Source organism: Lampris incognitus, chromosome 15 (assembly GCF_029633865.1).
Source record: "Lampris incognitus isolate fLamInc1 chromosome 15, fLamInc1.hap2, whole genome shotgun sequence".
Classification (NCBI taxonomy): domain Eukaryota; kingdom Metazoa; phylum Chordata; class Actinopteri; order Lampriformes; family Lampridae; genus Lampris; species Lampris incognitus.
Window position 1 is genome coordinate 26,779,343 of NC_079225.1, and position 22,880 is coordinate 26,802,222.

General features: G+C 43.1%; 1 protein-coding gene across 1 annotated transcript; it reads left to right on the plus strand.

The window, feature by feature from the left end:
- Nucleotides 1-2,701: 2,701 nt before the first annotated feature.
- LOC130125516 (triadin-like) lies at nt 2,702-21,448 on the plus strand. Its single transcript, XM_056295100.1, has 6 exons — nt 2,702-3,066; nt 10,261-10,458; nt 12,936-12,977; nt 18,726-18,773; nt 19,319-19,483; nt 21,227-21,448. Exons 2-6 carry the CDS (start codon nt 10,269-10,271, stop codon nt 21,247-21,249), a joined length of 468 nt encoding a protein of 155 aa, XP_056151075.1. The 5' UTR covers nt 2,702-3,066; nt 10,261-10,268; the 3' UTR covers nt 21,250-21,448.
- The last annotated feature ends 1,432 nt before the right edge of the window (nt 21,449-22,880 follow it).

Here is a 22,880-nt window from a genome sequence, read left to right on the forward strand (position 1 = left end):
CAGGGGAAGTAACAAGTCCAACCCTGCTATAAGGAGCCTACCTAGGAAACACTCTCTCGCTCTCACTCTCCCTCACTCTTTCACTCTCTCTCCCTCACTCTCTCATTCTCTCACCCTCACTCTCTCTCCCCCTCACTCTCTCGCTCTCTCACCCTCACTCTCTCCCCCTCACTCTCTCGCTCTCACCCTCACTCTCTCACTCGCTCTCTCACCCTCACTCTCTCCCCCTCACTCTCTCGCTCTCACCCTCACTCTCTCACTCTCTCTCGCTTTCTCACTCTCTCCCGCACTCTCTCCCTCTTTCTCTCCCCCACTCTCTCACTCTCTCGCTTTCTCACTCTCTACCTCACTCTCTCTCCCTCACTCTCTCTCGCTTTCTCAGGCTCTCTCCCTCGCTCTCGCTCTCTCCCTCTCTCCCTCTCTCCCTCTCTCCCTCGCTCTCTCTCCCTCCCTCTCTCTCGCTTTCTCACTCTCTCTCCCTCGCTCTCTCACTCTCTCTCCCTCGCTCTCTCTCTCGCTCTCTCCTAAAAACGCAAACACATACACAAGGAGAAGGCTCTGATGAAATGAACAGCAATCAAGGGGAACAACTCGCTCGCACTCCAGCACACAGTGGGAGTGCGTGTGTGCGTGTGTGCGTGTGTGTGTGTGTGTGTGTGTGTGTGTGTGTGTGTGTGTGTGTGTGTGTGTGAGGTAGGGAGCAGGAGACATCTGGTGACATCTGTTCCAGGTAGATAAAGTAATAAACCCCTCTCGCTATCTTTCTTACTATCTAGAGGGAGCTGTATCTCTATTTCCCCGTCGACCCCCCCCCCCCCCGGCTGTCTCACGTCTCACCAGTGTGTCTATAACATAAAGATGAAACCTGGATGAATAAATAAAAATGTGCATCGCAAGAAACTGCCGCAAAAACAAAAGCAGCCTATTTCGTCAGAATATCTGTCACACCGCTCGGCCTTAGCTCGTTGGAGGGTGAAGTTGGTGTTAGTCATTTGGCGTGTTTGGCTCAGTGGCACCTGGTCAGCAAATTAGTAATCAAATCATGCAGCCTTTCCCGGTTCACAATCTCTCTGTCGAGAGGAAACAGTGTTTTTGAGAAGGAAACACATTTTATAACGCGTAAATTCAGAGCAAACTGAGGCTGGGGCTCTTCCAGTGACCTTGAAACTTCGATTTGTTGAGCTCCTCAAAAGACAGATGGGCAAGAAGCTCCAGCGAACACCTGGCCTGGCTAAAGGTAGCAGGACATTTTGTGTGTGTGCGCATGTGTTTGTGCATGTGCGTGTGTGCGTGACGTGTGTGTTTAAATTTATAATTTCTCGTTTTAGCAGACCTGTTATTCAAAGCGACTCGCAAGGGAGTCAGCAAATAATTACAGTGTGCGTATTTAAGTGTAGTGTGTATGCTGATGGACTGTGAACACACAGGATGTGTATGTGCATGTGAGTGTTGCACTGTCCGTGTGCATAGTTTATGCATATTTGTGTGTTTGCGGAGTTGCGCACAAGCTTCTGTGCAAGCTTGTGTGCATCGATGCCTAAATGTGTGTGTTTTCCCCCTATCCTACCCTGTGCAGCCTACATGCAGAGCAGTTCACTCCAGACAAGTGCTCACGCCAGCTGCCGTCTCTAATTATAACTGCCACCGCAAAGGCTCTCAGGGAAAGACAGGGGGTCAAGTTACACTGTCCCATTGCTTACTCACATAGATATGCGCCATATTTAAACTGGGATTATAAAACCAGGTTTTCACAGACAGGCCCCTGAAACTCCTGAAGGTCTCACCTGGATATTCATTCACTTCTGTTTGACCCCTGTTTGACAAGCCGGGTCGTAGGAGACACGGGAGAACACCTGCTTGTACAAGAACAGAATGAGCGGCCCAGAAGATAAAGAAAAATGGGTTCCGACTTTTTTTTTTCTGTGACCCCAAACTGAATAAATGTAGTCTCTCAGTCTGGAACCAAGACTTACTGAAACTTAATACTAGTACCACTGTGATGGGGGGCGGGGGGGTCTTAATTCGCACTTCAGCCCTTAATTAAAGGTAGCTTAATTCATGCTATTGAGTTTTACAGAAACACAGCGAGTCGCCTGATCTGCCATGACGAGCAGGAGAGCGGAAATATGGAGCTTTTAATGTAAAAAGGAAAATTCGCGCTGACCTTGACTATAGCTGCGCAGGGCTTTGTATTATCAGACTACATTGTATGAATCACAAGAGGAGAGTGAACTGTCTCTAGTCCGTCTTTGTACAGTCCAACATAATTTCTACACATGAAGAATCTTGCAAAAAAAAAAAAAGAAGCCCTAAGAGTGGTGTAATGACAGACGCAAGGGTCAGAGAAAGAGGCCTCCAAGGGGAACGGTTGTCGATGTGTGTAGGATCACTGGTCGATACACAGTCCTGCCATTTCCATCATTACCCCGCCAATGACAACTGTTGTTCTCAGAAGACCTCTTTATCTCTCTCTCTAGCTAGCTAGCTAGCGCTCTCTCTCCCGATCATCTCTGTTGTCTCTCTCCACCCTGTCTTTCTCTCACGCCCCATGTCTTTCTTTTCCTTACCTTCCTTTCTCCCTCTCTGCTCCGTCTTCATTCCCACCCAACCTCTCTCTTTCTCTCTCTTGCCCTCTCTCACTTTCTCTCTATTTTGGTCTCGGAGAGAGAGGGGGGCAGGGTGACTCTTTGAATGGATTAGGGTCTCTCTCTCTCTCTCTTTCTCTATCTGTCACTCTCGCGCTGGCATTCAACCTCTTGGGATCTAAGCCTCTGAAAATGTTCTTCCTAGAATTTTTTTAGGGGGGGATTCACAAGAACCTCAGCATCAAGGGGATCTGGAAACTAATGAACTGTTCATTTGATTTGTTCTCAGTCAGTTTAACCTTGACATTTTTGAATGATCTTTAGATGTGGAGTGGTTGACCGTTGTGAGTTTACGGCATCCAGGCACTTGGTATCGACGTCTTTCCTCGACATCTGGCCAAGGAACAACGGGGATTTGGCAAAGGATATAAATGCTGGTACCTTTGTGATCCAGGAGCGCCTGAGGGACAAAAGGTTAAAAGTGAGTTTCCACTGGAGTCAAGGTTCGAGGTACTATAAGAGTCCGGTTCAGTCCAGCAAAACTTCATTGATCCATTACATGGCAGTAACATAGCTCTCAGCTCTCTTGTTCGAGAATGCTGTGTTTATACAATTGCTTCATGAACGCATGTTGGCATGTCTTGACTTTTAATTCCTAATAATAGCATGATAACAACGTCACGAGACATTTCTATATAATTACTTAACTTTTACCTCTACTAACCTAACCTAGCTAGACTTGTACTATCGTGTACTGTCATAGCTGTAGATGTGTATTGAGTATGTGGTTAAAACTGTATTTGCACAGAGGAACCTTGGTTATATTTGCAGAACTCGTCTCGAAAAGCTCCACGTTCAGCCAGGTGTGAAATACGTCTTCACAGTGTGCTCCCACTAACGGGGAAGGGGAGACGTCATCAGGCGCTGCCAAATGCAAATCAAGTATACTGAGAGTGAAGTTTGCCTTCCGCTCAACTTCACAAAAGAAATCTCGGTACGCGCCCACCTTTTCCTCATCCATAGTGAATGAATTTCCACTGCAGCGCACACAGCTGCTGCAAACAATCTGGTGGCAAAACGACCTCTTTTTCTTTTTTTTCTTTTTCCATTTCTGTTGCCTCCTACAAAAGAGTCGGGGAGGCTGATGCACTCCGCAACGAATGACTAGCAAACACAGGCTGCACAGTACCACGCAGCTAGAGACCCTTCACCTGCTATGTTTGTTATTGCTGAAAATACCATCGCCACATCCACTCACGGGCTTTGAATATTGCCCCCGAAATACAAGCTCTGACGATACTTTGGACAGAAGGCAGACATTGAAAACACCTGTAATTACATACAGCACATTTTAATAGCATGTGCAAGTTACCAACCTGCATTTATACCAGCTATTCAAATATGCTCTTGTTGTTTGCTTTGTGTTGGTGTTATTGTTGTACCTAATTTTTTCCACACAATAGGCAAAGTAGGCAACAAGGTGGGGGAGTGGCGCGTCTGTGTATTGTCAAAAAAAAAAACCAACCATGACAAGTGTAGGAGCACAACGAGAGATGTTATTGTACAGCCAGCACATACTCTTCTCCTCCCTTGCTGTGGAGGGGGGGGGGTGATCTATCTCCAGTGACCTTCTAGTGGGAGGCAAATGAGATGATTTTTTTTCTTGCTGCAGTCACATTAGTAAATGTTATGCGTGCTGTGATTGTGACTTGTTCACTGAGGATGATGGAGGGGGTTTTGCAGTCTGACTTGTGGGAACATTGGTGACATTTCATACCCCCGCTATTCTTCTCTAAAGCAAACTGGATTGCATTTACACCTGCCTGTTTTTGGCTGAGGTGGGCTAGCAGTGCCAACCAGACCTCGTCTCCCTTGCTCCGGTCATCAGCAGGGGTGGCGAATTCAGACACATTTTATGTTGCAGCGTGTGCAGTGTGCATGTTCGCCTAACCGTAGCATTGGGTGAACCTAACATGTTAGATACCTAACACGTTCACCCTGGGTGGCATGGTGGCGCAGTGGTTAGTGCTGTCACCTCACAGCAAGAAGGTCCTGGGTTCGAACCCCAGGGTCGTGCGTGTTCTCCCCGTGTCTGCGGTGGGTTTTCTCCGGGTGCTCTGGTTTCCTCCCACCATCTAAAAGACACGCATGTTAGGGTTAGTACTCCTGTCTGTGCCCCTGACCCAAGCAATGGCAAGACGAAATGGAGTTGGTACCCGGGCGCTGCACGGCGGCTGCCCACTGCTCCTAGTGACACAGCCAGGATGGGTTAAACGCAGAGCATAATTTCCCCATGGGGATCAATAAAGAATCTCAAACTCAATATATACTTAAAAAAAATTCGATGTGCTTTTTGTCCTTGTTCTGATAAAACACACCTAGCGCAGATTTGCTTTGTTCAGCACCAGGCACGTCAGTGAGGGCCAGATATTCGAGTGTACTTCGTTCAAATCAGTGTTTATTAACAGCCCTCAAAAGCAGCCACGCACAGAGAGAGCTCAAATTAAACAGGTCATAAACAGCTCTTGGCGACTGACTTTCTAAACTCTTAACAACTGCTATTTCACCTGGGCCATATCTTGAAATCAAGGGGGAGTGTAGCTGCCAGCAACCAGTCTTAACTCGATCCGAGCACAAGTATGGTCAACATCTAGAACAACATAAATTTGAGTTTTTAGCAAATAGGTTTCTTGATCGATGTATTATTGTTTGGCAAGAGGATTCATGGTAATTTCACCTCTGTGTGGTCAGCTTTTAGTATGCTGCTCTGCTTTTGAGAGTGATGCTTAGCTTGCACGATCTAATAAATGCCTTATCCTCCTGTGCTTATACATTAGCATGCACCATAGTGAAAGGACTGAATACCGGGGCACACGGGGGGGGGGGGGGACTGCTATCAATCTACCAAAGAGCTTATTTGGCAGGAGGCTGGTGCACTTCTTGGACAAGGGGGTCGGCGTGATGCATTTAATGCATTTAATAATTCATTTTCTCAAGAGTATCATTGTCCCCTTCTATTTCCCCCTCAAATAACAATTAGTACTGTTTATTCACGTCATTCAAACTCTGCCTTCTTCTCGTATAGCCAAATTAGCATTGGTGGCCATCGGTGTCTTCATGTCTGTAAAAGCAGAGGCATATTTCTCAGAAATTAACCACCACATTACTGGCCGGTGACAGCAAGTGGGTCGGGCCATTTGTTTTTCAGTATAGGAGACACACACACACACACACACACACACACACACACACACACACACACACACACACACACACACACACACACACACACACACACACACACACACACACACACACACACACACACACTAATTGAAAATACCAATTCGTGGAAATGCATTCACCGGGGTCATTTTGCACCCCCAATACAACTCCATGCTGAACAGAAGGGATTTAACAATGGTTTCCTCAAACGATGCTATTGATATAGTAGATGTGACTAACACTGTGACAGGATTGGCAAGATATGGCTCACTAAAACTCATTCCATGGCTTGAATGGTAGTCTTGAAATGGACTGTGCATCCTGTTGTTTTGGGGTTTTTTTCCAGTTGTTGCAGCCTGTATGTGTGTGTACCCAATTAAGGCGCTCTAGGCCATTTACAAGAGGTTCTAACCTTCAGTCGTTGTTACATCGTGACCAATTTACCTGATGTGGATCAATGTGTTGGCCTGATCGTCTGTTGTCATGACTCCACCTGATCAATGTCTAACTTTCTCACACACACACACACACACACGCATATACACACACATGCTTGTGCGTGCGCACACACACACACACACACACAATTACACATACACATACAGACACAAAAACCCACAAACATCAGCACAAATGCACACAGGTATACATGTGAACATACATACACACACACACACACACACACACACACACACACACACACACACACACACACACACACACACACACAAGCCATGGTGATTACACACACACATGCATATCTGCACACAAACAAACACGCACATATTCACAAATTCTGATCATCTGCGGTCTAAAAACACACACGAGCACATGTGCAAAATGGATAAATAAATAAATAAATAATACAGGTAGACTTGCACACACAGCTACAGATATTTTACAGAAACACACACAAATGCCCATTGACGGTCCACTCTTGATGACACACAAACGGGGCGTTGTCAGAGCTCTGCCCAATCAATGGTAACCTCTCTTAAATCACGCACTCAGCTGAGAGTAGAGTTATGTTTGCTCGATCGATGATGCTGCTGTTTAAATGAATGCAGCACAGAAAGGTCAGAGATCTGCTGCAGAATCAAAACACACCAATTCTCCCCCGTTTAAACATTAACATCACAACAACCTCTGTGATAGACAGACAGATAGATAGATAGATAGATAGATAGATAGATAGATAGATAGATAGATAGATAGATAGATAGATAGATAGATAGATAGATAGATAGATAGATAGATAGATAGATAGATAGATAGATAGATAGATAGATAGATAGATAGATAGATAGATAGATAGATAGATAGATAGATAGATAGATAGATAGATAGATAGGCAGACAGACAGCTGGATGGACAGACGGACAGCTGTATGGATGGATGGTCAGATGGACGGATGGACAAATGAACAGATAGACGGATGGCTGGATGTATGCATGGATCGATGGACAGACAGACAGACAGACAGACAGACAGAATTATCTCTATATATTGTCTTACATAAGTGGCTCTCTGTGCTGTTCTTGGGGACTCACAGTATTGCAGGTATTGTTCTCTGTCAGCTAGTTAATAACATTTAGATGATGTGCCAGATGTAAAAACTCCTCTGGTTAGATGGTTGTAATACCTGGCAGTGCAGGTTATTGTTATTAACTACCTAGCAGAAAACCAACAGCACCGGCGGTTCGCAAGGACCAGATTGAGAAGGACCAATGCATAAGAAAATCCAGCAAATCCAATATAAATCAGCAAATCCTATTTTGAATCAAATCTCCAGCACCCTGTGACTATCAATTTTCATATAGAGGCTGTGTGTGTGAGAAAGACTGAAAAACAGAAAATAACACAAATAATTTCCAATCATCCATCACAGCATGTCAGGTAATGCACACTATCCCCCTAATACAAACACATTATCACATAACGGCACACAACCGGGAAGTAACAAAGATGATAAATTTGTTGGATTGCATCAAGATGAAGAAAACTTTTAGATATTTACAGAAGTAATTTGTCTCAGCATGGCAATTTATCACTTTCCTTTTCTAAAAAATGGGACGATATTAAAATCCCTCTGGTCCCATATTTTCACTCTCTCTCAGTCCTCCTTCTTTCACATCCCTCTGTAACTCCTCTTTTCTCTCTCCCCTGTCTTCACCCCGACTCCTCTCATCTCTTGCTGCCTCCTTTTTCCTCTTCCTCGCTTCATCAGATCAACAAAAAAACAAAACAAAAAACAACACACCAAACAAGTCACGTGAATAAACAGCAGCCCAGAACACCCCCTCGTCACACTTGTTGCCCACACTGAATCGAGAAATGATACACCAATGACATTTCAGGGTATATTTACGATGCAAAAAAAAATATAACGAGGGCTCCTTGGCATGCCGAAGTGAATGTGTTGACGCCTTCCACTCACCCATCGCCTCTGCTAAATGTGATCAATTGACGGTGTAATGGTGTGAAAGCAATCATCGGTGTTGCGCTCCACACATGCTAACAGCATTGTGGGATGTAGCACTGAGTATTGTACTTAGATGTGGTGCCAAAGGCCTCTGGGCAAATTGGATTGAGTAACTGTAAAACCCACAGAGCTCGGTAAGCTCTGCTTCCACCGTTGTCCCGGGGAGATATTTTATTCTTTTCTTATTTGTTTTTCCTTTTTTGTGAATTTTAGATGTTTATTAAAAGCATTCATCCAAATGTAGGAATCTACCTGTGAACCCAGGTATGCTGTACTTGTGATTACAAGGCCACGCTAAGGCAGCACGTGGGGCAGCATGGTGACCCAGTGGTTAGCACTGTTGCCTCACAGCAAGAAAGTCTTGGGTTCGAACCCCAGGCCCTTTCTTTGTGGAGTTTGGATGTTCTCCCCGTGTCTGCGTGGGTTTTCTCCGGGTGCTCCGGTTTCCTCCCACCATCAAAAAGACATGCATGTTAGGGTTAATACTCCTGTCTGTGCCCCTGACCAAGGCAATGGAAAGAACTGGAGTTGTTCCCCGGGTGCTGCATGGCGGCTTCCCATTGCTCCAAGTTACAGTGTGTGTTGGGACGGGTGAAATGCAGAAGATGATTTTCCCCACAGCAATTAATAAAGTACATCTTTTTTTTTCCACCCCTTTTTCAACCCATTTGGATCAACCAATTACCGACTCTTCCGAGAAGTCTCGGTTGCTGCTTCATCCCTTCTGCCGATGCGGGGAGGGCTGCAAACTACCACATGCCTCCTCCGATACATGTGGAGTCACCAGCCGCTTCTTTTCACCTGACAGTGAGGAGTTTCACCAGGGGGATGTAGTGCATGGCAGGATCATGCTATTCCCCCCAGTTCCCCTTTCCCCCCTGAACAGATACCCCGACCAACCAGAGGAGGTGCTAGTGCAATGACCAGGACACATACCCACATCCAGCTTCCCACCTGAAGACATGGCCAGTTGTGTCTGTGGGGATAACCGACTAAGCCGGAGGTAACACAGGGTTTCGATCCGGCAATTTTCGTGTTTGTAGGCAATGGAATAGACCGCCATGCCACCTGGATGCCCCATCTTATCTTATCTTAAGCCCGGGCCACCCCGCCTACCTGAGCAGCACTTGTGCACCGCAGAACCTCTTGCTTTTCATCTGGGTGTCCATGTTAGCAGGTTAGAGCAGACGCCCAGCCCACGTGAGCAGCGCTGCAGTGGTGCACCATCCAGAGTTTCAGTGCTGAGCCTATTTTCTCTGCGTGAGGTGTGCTGCTCTCAGCAAAAATAGATGGTGAAAATTATCTGTTGATACTCATATTGCCATCATACCAGCAACATTACATTACATAACTGACACCTTTCACTATACGTAGTTTCTATGTCTATATCTACAGAATGTCACAGACATGAAAAAAATATATCATTTTTTTTAGCCATTTTAGCAATGGCATGTTAGGAGAAAGCAGAGGCTACATGTGTCTAAACTAAATATAAATAATAATTCATATACTCCCCAAAAATTGATGGGGAGACGAAGCGCCTAATTCAAATTTAATACTACATATCATCTGGTACATCTTTCCAAAACTGTGTAGCAAGCTTGATTTTAGTTTTATATTCACTCATCCAGAGCGAAGAGACTTCAAGTTAGATTCATGGTTAATTTAAGCTTGCTATCCTGAAGAACTTTTTGGCGTTTCGTGAAGGGGCGGCTTTCTAATAATGCAAATTTCTTTTCACTGCAATCTAACACAGTTTCATTTTTATTCGAGAGTTAATAAGGTTACTATGATTATTGATTTGCCTCCAGTGATGTCGCCTAAAGTCTTTCTTCCTCCTGCAAATTAACTCTTCCAGCTTATCTCTCTTCATCAGCATCACTTATCTCGCTGACTGTTTCTTTTTGCACTTTTCCATTCTTCTATCGCTGTCTTTTTCACACTACCACTCTCTCTTTCGCCACACAGCTCCACCAATGAGCAGCCAGGCTAGCAGCCGAGAGGCAGGCCCTCCATCTCCACGGCCCAATCAGAGGACTCTATTGGATGACTTCATAGTGACCTTTAGTTCCCCTATGGCCTGGCTGTTGGTACTGGCTCTGATCATTACCTGGTCAGGAGTAGCCATTGTTCTCTTCGATCTGCTTGACTACAAGACTCTAGCAGGTAATAAATTCAATAGCGCAGTCGGTGTTATTCTCATTTTATTCTATCATTATGCTTTTTTTTGGGGGGGGGATTGAGAACATTGTTAACTGATCCTGGCTATTCTTTGTTTACAAGTCTCCATAATTCATTATAAACACCACTTAAAGCCATACGTTATCTCAAACCTCACATTTCATCCAGACGTTTAATATTTCATCAGAAGGCTTTCCAGTGCCTTGGCAGACATTTTTGAAGCAGACTTCAAAAGTGGACATGCTCTTAGAAAGGCGGCCTTTTTTCCAACACATCCCAGTGCCAACTCAGGGGGCATACTGTACACATCTTGAGCCACTTTCCAGTGGCTGTCATTTACTTCGGCACATGTTGTCAAAAATATTTCGTGCCGTAGACAAATCTCAGAAACCCACTGCGTTAAGAGTTAAAACAAGGTGTTCTGTCCCCAAGTCGACACACACATGTGTTGAAAATGACACAAGCTTTTTAAGAGCGGAGACCATATCCTCATGCAGTCACAATTTCATTGAGCATCTAATATTAGTCCGTCGGTTAAAGGTTGATGTACCAGTGTAACATTGGTGCCATGTACATTTACACTGTGTTACATGACAGCCTATTCATTTCCACTTCACACTCACATCAAATCCCATAAAATAAGGATAGATAGAAAGGGCATTTCCTGGTGTGTCATGGTGAACTGCCTTGATACATAATCGATAGTCAATAAATATTGCTGTAGAAATGAGCACTGTTTGCTGTTTGGACAATCTACAATAGCTGTGAACATATAAACATTTATGGCAGATACAACAGGAATCCTCAAAGAAATTAATCATTTGCCATGGAGAAATGAACCATTTCAAGTGTCGGGTATCAATCCAATGCTAATTTCTGTGACAGAATTATCTAAAATTCAGCAGAATTCATCATAAATGAAAATTCTGTTTTTTTTGTTTTTTTTTTAACAAACTGGGTTTTGTTTGTCCTAATTTTTGCCATCGTGCATATCAGTTATTATGTCCTTTTACTCAGCTGCTTCATTATGGATATTTTGGACTCGGCTTTACAACAGCTTGCTATGGGGCAACTGAACATTAGCCTTAAACCTGACCTTTCAATAACGACAAAAAAGCTCTACTGCCTTAGATGTGCATGGTTTCCCATTATCTCAAATGTGCTAGCCAGGTGGTAATTGATGGTTACTTCTACCTAGGCTGCTCATCCTGCAAGTTGGTGGCACGGTGGCCCAGTGGTTAGCGCTGTTGCCTCACAACAAGAAGGCCCTGGGTTCAAACCCCAGGGTTGTTCAACCTTTGGGCTCAACCCAGGTCGTCCTCTGTGTGGAGTTTACATGTCTCCTCGTGTCTGCGGTGGGTTTTCTCCGGGTGCTCCGGTTTCCCCCACCATCAAAAGAAACATGCATGTTAGGGTTAATACTCCTGTCTGTGCCTCTGACTGAGGCAATGGGAAAAGACCTGGAGTTGGTCCCCGGCCGCAGCATGAAGGCGGCAGCCCACTGCTCCTAGCTACACAGATAACAGCTAGGATAGGTTAATTTGCAGTAATTGAATTTCCCCAAGGGAATTAATAAAGGAAACTTAAAAAAAATGGACCAGGAAGTAACTCAGCAACGTGTTAAACCATTGTGGATTATATCGGGCATTTCAGGTAATAATTTTTAAATTGCACTTTCGTTTTCATATCCAAAAGCGTGATTTGGCTAAGTGTTCAATTGCCCCATAGGACACCACTGTGAAGCTGTGTCCAATGGTGGTTTCGTATCCAGAATCTCCACTATGGAACCACCAAATAAAATAATCTCATAACCAATAAGTAAGATGGCAAAAAAACAAAAAAACAAAAAACAAAACAAAACACCGAAATAAGACCCAGGTTGTATAAAACCTTTATTTACCCTTAAAGAGAATCACAGATTTATTTATTGTTTTAGCATATAAGCTGTAAACTCAATGCACATTTAGCACAAACACTTGCTAAATGTATGTAGTGCACTAAAGCATTGGTGCAAACTATATTGAGCAAATTAAATATGGGATAGGTTGGTAAAGATGAATAAGTACCATTATCATGAACCTAGGAGCTAGAAAGTTAACCAGTGAGATACTTGCTAGCTAAATTACTATAACAGCACCAGCTAAATGACCATTCAACCCTATGCTGTTTTGAATGCCCTTTCTATCAGTTCTGCATTTTGATATATCCACTCCTTTCTGCTCCCATCACCAATACCACCACACATCTCGATTTACTCTGCCTATCCTATAAGTCAGGATAGGCTAGCATCACACATCCATGGTCACCATTAACTCTTTCCTCCTTCTCTCACTCCCATATCCTCCCACCATCTATTTCTTCTTCTTACCCCCTCCCCTCCCTTCACCCTTATCCTGTCACCTCCTCGTCACCCTCATGCTGTCAATCACCTTGTTGTCATGCCGATGCCATTCCATCCAAAGAGTACACCTCATACTGTGACGACCCAGCTTGTTTATATCCTGGTAAAAGCAAATAAAGGAAAAAAATAACTAACAGTCATTAATGTGATGCCGTTTTGCCAGATCTGGAGAAAAATACTGACAAACAATCAGATACTGGCAGACAGAAAGATAGATAACGCCTTTATTTTTGTCCAGATCTGGCCCAAGCTTGTGTACTAACATCAATCCTGAAAGAGGTTCTGTATTAATCAAACAGCTACATAATCTCTAAACCAGATCTCCAAATGACCAAATACTGGACCCCAAATGTATACTAGTCAACTCTAATAGCTCTAATGATATCCAGTTATCATGAGATAGATATGCACAGGCCAGCGTCATCAAGGTACTCCTGGGGTACAGATGTCTCATTAATTATGCTGCTATATAAAGATTATAATTTATGCAATTTTAAAAACGGTTAACAGCAAAGACGGGAATATTTTCAAGTCAGCCTGACATATCATGCAAAGCCTACAAAAAAAGCAAGGTACATAGTTTCAGGTCGGAGCAGACACAAGAGGTGGGGATTTGCACCGGTCTAACAAGTCCAGAGCTAAGAACAACCCTGGGCTCGGCAAACACTGCAGGAAGCCCTCCTACTGCAAATTTGTAAAATGTTATCTTCTGTTCTCTAAAAGTTGACTTATTTGCAAATGTAGCAGCGAGAATGACAAAATGCTACGGTGCATTTTTAATCACAAGATGGCTTCCACCATGACATTTCAATAAAGGCCAGTATGTATGAAAGAAACAGCGAGGAGACATTTTGGAACAATGAAGGAGGAACGGGATTCTCCCTGATGTGGAAAGACCAGAGAAATCAAGGCGGTTGTGTGTGTGTGTGTGTGTGTGTGTGTGTGTGTGTGTGTGCACGCGAAAGGTGGAGAGAGATAGACAGATGCACAGAGAGGCTGAGATAGTACACAGCCACACACAGAGAGGCAATATGAAGAGAGAGGAGGTAAAAACAAAGGGGGAAAAAAAGAGGAATTGGGGGCTTGAGGAGAGACAGAGGTGGATGACAGAAACAAAGCAAAACTAAAAAGTGCCCAAAAAAAATCACATGAATATCACAGGAACTGTTGAGAGCAAGAGCTGTATTTGGCACCTCATCATCCGAAAGAGAGAGAAAGAGAGAGAGAGGGAGAAAGCGAGAGAGAGAGAGAGAGAGAGAGAGAGAGAGAGAGAGAGAGAGAGAGAGAGAGAGAGAGAGAGAGAGAGAGAGAGAGAGGAGAGCTGATAACAGAAGTTGAGATTGCACTCTTCTCTATTGTGTGTACACATAGAAAAAAGAAGAGTGCTTTATTTGGAAAAGAAATCCTTGGTGTTATTTTGAGGCTTGAGACGGGGAAAATAATTGTCTGGGAAGACCAGCAACTCTCTCTCCAATTCAGAGAGTATTGAGCTAAAGGCTCACGATGTGATGAAGATGTGCAGCTGAATGTAAGGTTGTTTCATAGGAAACAAATGAGAGCGACTATTGGGGTTTTCAGGCTGAACGCACTGCATTCTGTGGTTTAGACTGATGAGACGACTACAGATTAAAGCTCATGTCAAGTGTCTGCAAAACCAGTCTAGCATCCATTGTCGATGTTAACATTTACATCATTTAAACAAGTTTTCTGGTCTGTGGCTATAGGACAGACCATAGTAATGACATAAAACAATTCTTATATTGACTCTATGGAATGATAAATTATCTATTACGTTCATGAATTATGTGATATTGAGGGATATGTCCTTTCCAAAACCACCAATTCCAGTGGGCAAAGAAAGACAGAAATAAAGTTAAACAGTTTGCTTTCTGAACCAGGGGTGTAACACAGAGGTAACACGGATCGCCGTTCAAATCCCCGTGTTACCTCTGGCTTGGTCGGGCGTCCCTACAGACACAATTGGCCGTGTCTGTGAGTAGGAAGCCGGACGTGGGTATGTGTCCTGGTCGCTGCACTAGCGCCTCCACCTGTTCAGGGGGGGAGGGGGAACTGGAGGGAATAGCGTGATCTTCCCACGTGCTACGTCCCCCTGGCGAAATGCCTCACTGTCAAGTGAAAAGAAGTGGCTGGCGACTCTATGTGTCTCTGAGGAGACATGTGGTGGTCTGCAGCCCTCCCCGGATCGGCAGAGGGGGTGGAGCAGCGACCAGCCAAATTCAGGTAGGGAGAAAAAGTGGGGGGAGAGAGAAAGAAAGTTTGCATTCTTATCAACTCCTGATTTTTTTGGTGTTACTAAGGTCATCCAGCTCAGACCTTCACATCATTTTTTTTGTCTTCTTTTCCAATGAGATGCTTTTCAAGCTGCCTTAGTCGGTTCATATATCAGCGAACCAATTTGTATTTTTCCCCATCTCCCTTTGGAGGTTTCGTCATTTAGATGTGCAAACGAAACTAAACAAAAGGAACAGAGACAAATAGATGGAGAGATGAGAGACCGATTAAGAGACAAACGATGAAAAAGCCAAAATGTGACAGAGACAAAGGGAGGAGAAAAGGGCAGAGAGAAGTGAGAGTGGCGCAGAAGCATGGGATGAATAGCTAAGAATGAAGGACAGACAGAGAGGGGCGGAAAAGGTGAAGCCGGGGGGTAGGAATCATGGAATGAATGATTAACATCAGTTGAAGAAAGAAGAGAGAGAGAGAGAGCAATGGAGAAAGGGAGAGAGACAAATGCTACCGTGCTATTTGTGGAGTTGGCGACACAGTCTGAAGTGCCAATCATATAAATGTCAGTGCAATCAGTTGTTCATTCAGATTTTATCACAAAACCCCCTTTCCAGTCTGATAGAGGCTCTTAAGTGCACTTCTCCACCTGGGAGAGCCAACTGTGCAATTAAAATGGAAAGAAAAGAAAATGAATTCATTGCCGTCCAGAGAGACAACCAAACACTGAATTTAGAAATGTTGAGCACTCCGTCACCACAAGGTGCAAGGTGTGACAACATATTTCAAATGTAATTCTTAGACAAACATACATCTGTGCAGTTGCTGATTAATTACTTCAGTTTAATTGCCATTCAGATCAGTTCCCAAGAAGCCTTGTTTTCTCTCTGCATTTTGTCTGTCATTGGGAAGATGAGTTTGAAGTTTCTGATGGTTGAACAAATATGATTATAGTCAAGTAAAACTGGAAAAGCTAAGTGCAGCAAAAACTTGTTCGCCGCACCTGGTGCAAATTCATCAAACATGGAGCTACGTATTGTGTTGCTACCCTACAAAAAAAACCCCAAAAAAACCTTTGCTATCTTTGTGACAGCAACGTAAAAGACATTACGAAATCCAAAATGTTACCCGGTGCTTAATTGATGGCCGATTGTTGGTTTACTATAGCAAACGCTACACTATATATATATATATATATATATATATATATATATATATATATATATATATGTTATTTTCATTTGGTTGTCACCAGAAATTTGACAGAACTTAAAATCTTTCTATTTTTTGTGAACAAAATAAATCATCATCATCATCGGCGGTCACTCGAGGTAAGCATGACAGTCCTCGTAGGTCTTCAGGTTGGCATAGAGGCCGATCCTGCAGCTGCATATTTCGGCGCAATGTGGGCCTTTCTGGTAACTTGCACCTTTCTGAGTCTGTGCTTGTTTTCAGCTGCACAGTGGAGGTCATGGTTGTAGCACCCAGTACCCTCATGGACAGCCAGTCTCCAGGCCTCACTGTTTTTTGCTGCTTGTTCCCAGGTGTTACGCTCAATGCCAAACCTTTTGACGTGGGCCTTAATGTTATCTTTATATTGCTTAGTTTGTCCTCCTGGGGCATGGCGTCCTGTAACGAGTTGAGAATAAAGGACTTGTTTCGGGAGGCGAGAGTAAGACATGCACAGGATATGGACAGTCCATCTCAGCTGATGTTGTGCGATGGTGGCAGTTATTGTGGGCATGTTGGCCTCCACGAGGATGCTGAAATTGGTGTACTTATCCTCCCAGCTGATTTTAAGGCTCTTCCTGAGGCATCGCTATTGGTATGCCTCAAGTGCCTTCAGGTGCCTGCTATATGTGGTCCAGGTTTCTGACCCATACAGTAGGGTGGGCGGCACTATTGCTTTGTATACCAGAATTTTTGTTCTGGCCTGAAGGTCGCAGTTTTCAAAAGCCCTTTTTCTCAATCTTGAGAAGTTACAACGGAGATGATGGTATATTTCAATGTCAATGTTGGCTTTGGAGGAGAGAAGGTTGCCAAGATATGGGAACGGTTCCACATTTTTGAGTCTGGTGTTGTCTACTGAGATGGATGGGAGCAGAGCAGACATATTACTGTTGGGTGGGGGTTGGTAGAGGATATGGGTCCTTTTTTAAGTTAATGGCCAGGTCAAGCTGCTTATACACCTTTGCAAAGGCATCCAGTATGTTCTGTAGTTACACTCTTCTGCGAGGGACACTAAGGCGTTGTCATCGGCATACTCCAGCTCAACGATGGATGTGGTGGTGGTTTTACTTTTAGCCGTGAATCTGTTAATCTTCAGAAGATTCCCATCAGTTCTGGACATGATTTTGACTACCTGAGGCAGATTGGGACCCGTTAGGTGGAGGATGGTGGCAATGAAGACAGAACAGGGTTGGGGCAGGGTTGGTGCCCTTGCAAAATAGTGTCGGGGGGAACGTATCATCTTCAGCGTGTAAGTTGTTAGCTTGGAAGTTGTTGTTGTTTCATTTAGTGACTCTGAAAATGGTGACATGCAGATAGCGGAAGGGGAGGAGAATTCCGACTCAGTCGGCTAAGGGCAGGCTTATACCAACAGTTCCCATCTGGTGAGTCAAACTAGGTAGCACGCTGCCTATTCAGCCTGAATAAATGACAGAGAAAATACAAATTCAAAATGTTCCTGCAGAGAGAAAATGATAAATCAGCGATAGCAGTTTTTTTCCCCCTTAGTAAAACGTAAGGCTCAATAGAGGTCAAGGATACACAGGCATCATTTTGAGGACTGACAAACTTTAAAAGAAACCATTGCGTATAGCATAGACGAGATCAAGCAGCAGGAAGGTATAACTAATTACCCCCATGACTCTGTTGGTCTTCAGCCTCTTACGTTTTTCTCTGCTTATACCTCCAGCAATAATTACAAACAACTGAAAAAACACCCTCTTAGTGTTCTGAGTGGATTACTTTTTTTTTTACGTCACTTAAATGTGCCCTTTCTTAGACAGCTACGCATAAACAAATATATCGTGTCATCTCTTTTAGGATAGGCTCGTTTGGTGGTTGACTCTTGCAGCATTTCAAGTGTCTGATTATAAAAAAAACCCACTAACAATGGCAACATTATACAGCACATACTATAGCACAAAATGTCAACTGAAGGCTAAATTCGAGGTAATATAGCTATATCCGGCTGTGTATGGCTGTATCCTTTTCCACTTAGCATGCCTATTGCATGAATAGATCATTACCAATAATATATGTGCTGTGTGAACAGTGTGTGTTGTGTGAGTATTGATCATTTTTCTGACCTCTGCCTATAGTCATGCATAGTGGCTCCACATTGTGAGGAATGCATCTTGCTGTGCAGAATTGAAAAATGTCAAGGTGGCGTGGATTAACTACTTGTCAATGTCCATATTGTCCTCACCTCTTTTACCCTCTTTTCTCTGCATCACCCTCTGACCTTCTGGTTCCCCTTTTTCCTCTTAATACATCTGCCTGTATAAATCTGTTGCTTAGTACTACTTTCTAAGTCTGTGTCCTGTGTGGTAACTGTAATATGTTTCGAATGTGATGTTTACATGCCCGTCTGTCCCCTCAGGCCTCGCCCCACCTCCTGCGGTTGCCAGAAAGGCTTTGAAGGCTAGAGGTAAACACGGACTTCCTGTCACACCACATTTGTCCCCTGGTACTAAATAAGAACAAATAGGTTTGCCTTCTCTGATTCCATACTAATAACCTCTCAACAACAGAGGGATTTTAACTTGGGATGAGTCATGCCAAGATCCCAGAATATAAATAGTATGGCTTTCAATTTGACTCATGCCTTCCCTACTGAGAGAAGGAAGACACTGTTCGGGCTTGTACATGATTTAACAAAGCAATTGATAAGTATTAATGCTGCATTACAAACTATTCAACTTTTTTTTTTATTCTATCCAATTCTATTCATATTTATTTTATTCAAACCTTTCTACCATATTCTGCTCAGCTCTGATACAATAAACTACATTGTACTGAGAAATTAAAGACTGTAAATGACTTGGACACAATTTTTCCCATGAATGACAAAAGAGAAAGAAAATGACCAAAATATCTGATTGGAGACAGAAAAAAACAGCGCCTCAATAATAGCAATCCATCTCCCTGTCCTAGTCTCTGCTTCTACCCCAACCTGACCCGTCATTTTCTCAGGTGGAGTTCGTCCAGTAAAATCCAGCCCGGTCGGAGCCGCTGGTGATGCCGCTGCTCAGGAGGCCACGGACTGGTTGGAGCTCTTATGGACATTTGCGGTCAGTCTGGTCGCTCCTGAGGATGAGGAGGAGGAAGGTATTCACCAGCTAACTGAAAACCTCACATGTAAGAAAACATCACATCGCACTAATTCACTAACAGAGTTATAATGAGGGGAATGAAAAGGGACGATTTCTAAAGACCCCCGTCTCTCATCAGACCCTTAAAGGACATGCTATGAGTCCATCAGTGTATTGTGTCGAAAGGTAACACGAGACGTGCGTTCTCCTAAACTACAGATGTACGTGCGGTGAAGATGTGAGAATCACTGTGTGGATGAGGCTGGTGGGGGATGCTGACGGCGGAAACAATCAACCTTCACGTCAGCATGAACTCATTTTAACTGACTTGACAGTGTAATGATGAAGATGAAGGTGCTTAGCCCTGTTGATGAAGTGTTACGAGTTTGATATAAGGATCATTATGGAGGTTAAATTAAATTTCTCAAATATAGAACCATTATCCTCTTCAAATCTGACGTTGACAAGTGATGAAGTGACAATTAGGATGATGACAATGAGCATAACGAAGTTGATGGATCAAAGGGATTAGGGTTTGTTTTTGTTTTGTTTTTTACCGCGGTAACCACAATCTTCATCCTTCTAATCCTAAAACTGACTTTGTGAATTAACACTGTTCATACCATGGCAAACCCATTGACATTCACTGTGTCGTGACTATCAGTCATTATGATTGTGATGATGATATGGAAAAATATTTGTCAAACTCAAATGAATTTTGCAATTATCCTTTTTTAAAATCACAACAAATACTCATTGTACATAGGGTACGTCACAAAATGCCATGGCCACAACCCCTTTTGGGGCGGGTAAAAAACCTCAGATCCAAAAGATGTCAATGCAATTTGACGTGTGTTTAGCTGAGAATTTGGATAAGTTTGTAAGCATCCATTTCGTGTTAAACGAGCCTTTTTTAATAGACATGTCTAGTAATGATTTTGCTCCCTTGCCTGAACCTGAGCGATCACGATAACTTGAAGAATTAAGGTTGATCTTAATTCTCTAAGGTAGAATTAAGATCAACCTTAGTTTACAGTAGGTTGAGTGACGGAGGGAAGCTGAAGCCACCATAGCCCTTCAGCTTCCCGCCGTCCAAGTGGATCAATGACCCGGCACAGCGCCCGGACTGCTTATCCAGACATCTTCAAATATTTGATCGAGTCACCAGGTAGCATTAGGCTACTGTCTGTAAATCACCTGTTAACAGCCAACTGTTTGATCTAGGCTAAGCTGAAATTTTGTTGGAGGCAACATTTCTACGCCGCTATTACAGCAGCTTTTCGGCATTTTCCTGTTTCTCCCGTTGCGTAAAGGCGCATTCGTTCCCCGACAATGGGGCGTGGCCTAGGCGCTTGATGATGCAATGTTGGTCTGCACAATTGACAGCTGGCTATTATATATATTTGCAAAATAACGATTGACTCAGCAATCCACCAGTCAGTGCTCAGCAGTTGTCTCACTTCACCTGAGTGGGTGTAGACAGGTTTAAAATGGGTGTTTACTTACAGTAGAGTAGGTAATAAATGACTATTGACCATTCTAAGAAAGTCTAGAATGGTCAAATATTGTTAGCAAAATAGGCAAATGCATTAAAAACAAACAAAGTGAGTAGGCAGTGCTTTTGCAACATATAACTCTGCTCTACTGCACATTACCAATACATAATAGAATGGACTGAATATGGCTGCCATAAAATGGCTACGGATGGGAGCTGTGACACAGAAAAAACAAAGGGATGACAAATTAAATGACATATCTGCACTAAACACATGAGTCTGCTGTCTTTCAGCCTTCCACTCTGAGGAGTTCTGAAGCATCGGAGAAAGAAGAGGGGAAAAGAAAGAAGAGGAGAGGAGGAGAGGGAAACGGAAGAAAAATGAGGAGAAAGGCGTTTGATTGTGAAAGAGGAGCATGGGAGAAAGATGGAGGGAAGGGAATGTATATCTCAGCACTGTTTCCATTTGCCATTCTATCTTTCACTGGACCATGAAAAATTAAAATGGTCATGAAAGCGTCCTCAATCTCCTCTGTCTTCCTGTGTGTCAATAGAGGTCGTGTGGTCCAGTACAACTGTGAACTCCATCATGTGCCAAGGAGAGGCACCTGCATGTGGGCGTTCATAACAAACCTGCATTTACACCGGCCCATTTCCATCATTTGAATTTGGATCATTTTCACAAACAGCACACTACAGTATAGAGTAAGATAAGTCAAGACAGCACAGCGCGAACTGAAAATTGTCTCACAGACAAGCCCATGCAAAACTGGACTACAGTAACACCATGAAAAATGAGAATCAATCGCGCGGGGTATCAGATACTTAACAAATACTATAGTGATTCTATAGTATAGAAAATGTTCCAGTAGTATTACTATACAAATTCTGCAGAAGGTGTAGTTGTAATTTCCTACTCTCCATGGATTTAACTATAGTCTGTTTTTATATGGGAACACACACACACACACACACACACACACACAAATCACAGTTTTTTTTCTTACTTCATTATGAATTGCTTGGTTGTGGTAATACTATTCCGGGGTAATGGAATTATCATCAATCTGTCATGAAATTGTGAATTTATTGCAGCTCAAACAGATCTTAACCCCGTTTTAATGAAAATTCCAACGAGGCAGCCAACCTGACAAGATAGACTTCACACTTGAAAGCATAACAAGCTACTACGTGACGTACATTATCTTCTAATTAAACAAACTACGCATACATATTCAACAATTAATGTATTTCACTGTGCTGGCAGATGATTCAGCTTGTTGCAAGACATTTTGCGTGTTTCATGAAAGAATGACACGTTTTAAAAAGGAAACCTAAAACATGGAAAATAACATTGAAAGTGGGATTTCATTAAAGCCAACATAATTTATCTGCCAGTTAAGTCAAGACAGCAAAGCGTATTTTGAAAATCAGCTTAGTGTGTCTAATTAGCACATACGTCCTTATCTCATTCTTTCAATGACGGTGTTCATGAAAAAGTTATTTCTCTGATTAATAAAAGCCAACATCATCACACATCAAAAAATCCCATTACATTTATGTAAATGTACAGCACATACATATGCATCAGTTGTGATATTGGCATGTTTGGGAGCTGCACAGATTCCACAGGTCCCAGATAAACAGAAGGCTCAAAGATGTTCAATAAAGTTACAAAGCGAACCAATTAAAGTTGTGTGTTTGTATTGGAGAAACTACTCTATTTTATTGGGGGGGGCTCTTTATAATTAAACATATGAATATATGAATAATGTTAATATTCTGCAGTTTTAATGATGATTATACATAGTAGTGGTAATTGTTGCAATTCCAGTAGTCGTAATAGTATTTTGTTGGCACTACTGCATGTATCAACAATAAAAAATGAGTCTGACCGATTTGTTCCTTAGACTTTTGTAAGCTGTTATTCAAATATTTGAACCACAGA

What these genes read in the sequence shown, in the direction of transcription:
- LOC130125516 (XM_056295100.1), top strand. Translation starts at nt 10,269, where the DNA reads ATGAGCAGCCAGGCTAGCAGCCGAGAGGCAGGCCCTCCATCTCCACGG. An exon ending in AAAGGCTTTGAAGGCTAGAG is followed by an intron (nt 18,774 to 19,318) that starts GTAAACACGGAC and finishes TCATTTTCTCAG; the next exon opens with GTGGAGTTCGTCCAGTAAAA. An exon ending in GCTAACTGAAAACCTCACAT is followed by an intron (nt 19,484 to 21,226) that starts GTAAGAAAACAT and finishes GCTGTCTTTCAG; the next exon opens with CCTTCCACTCTGAGGAGTTC.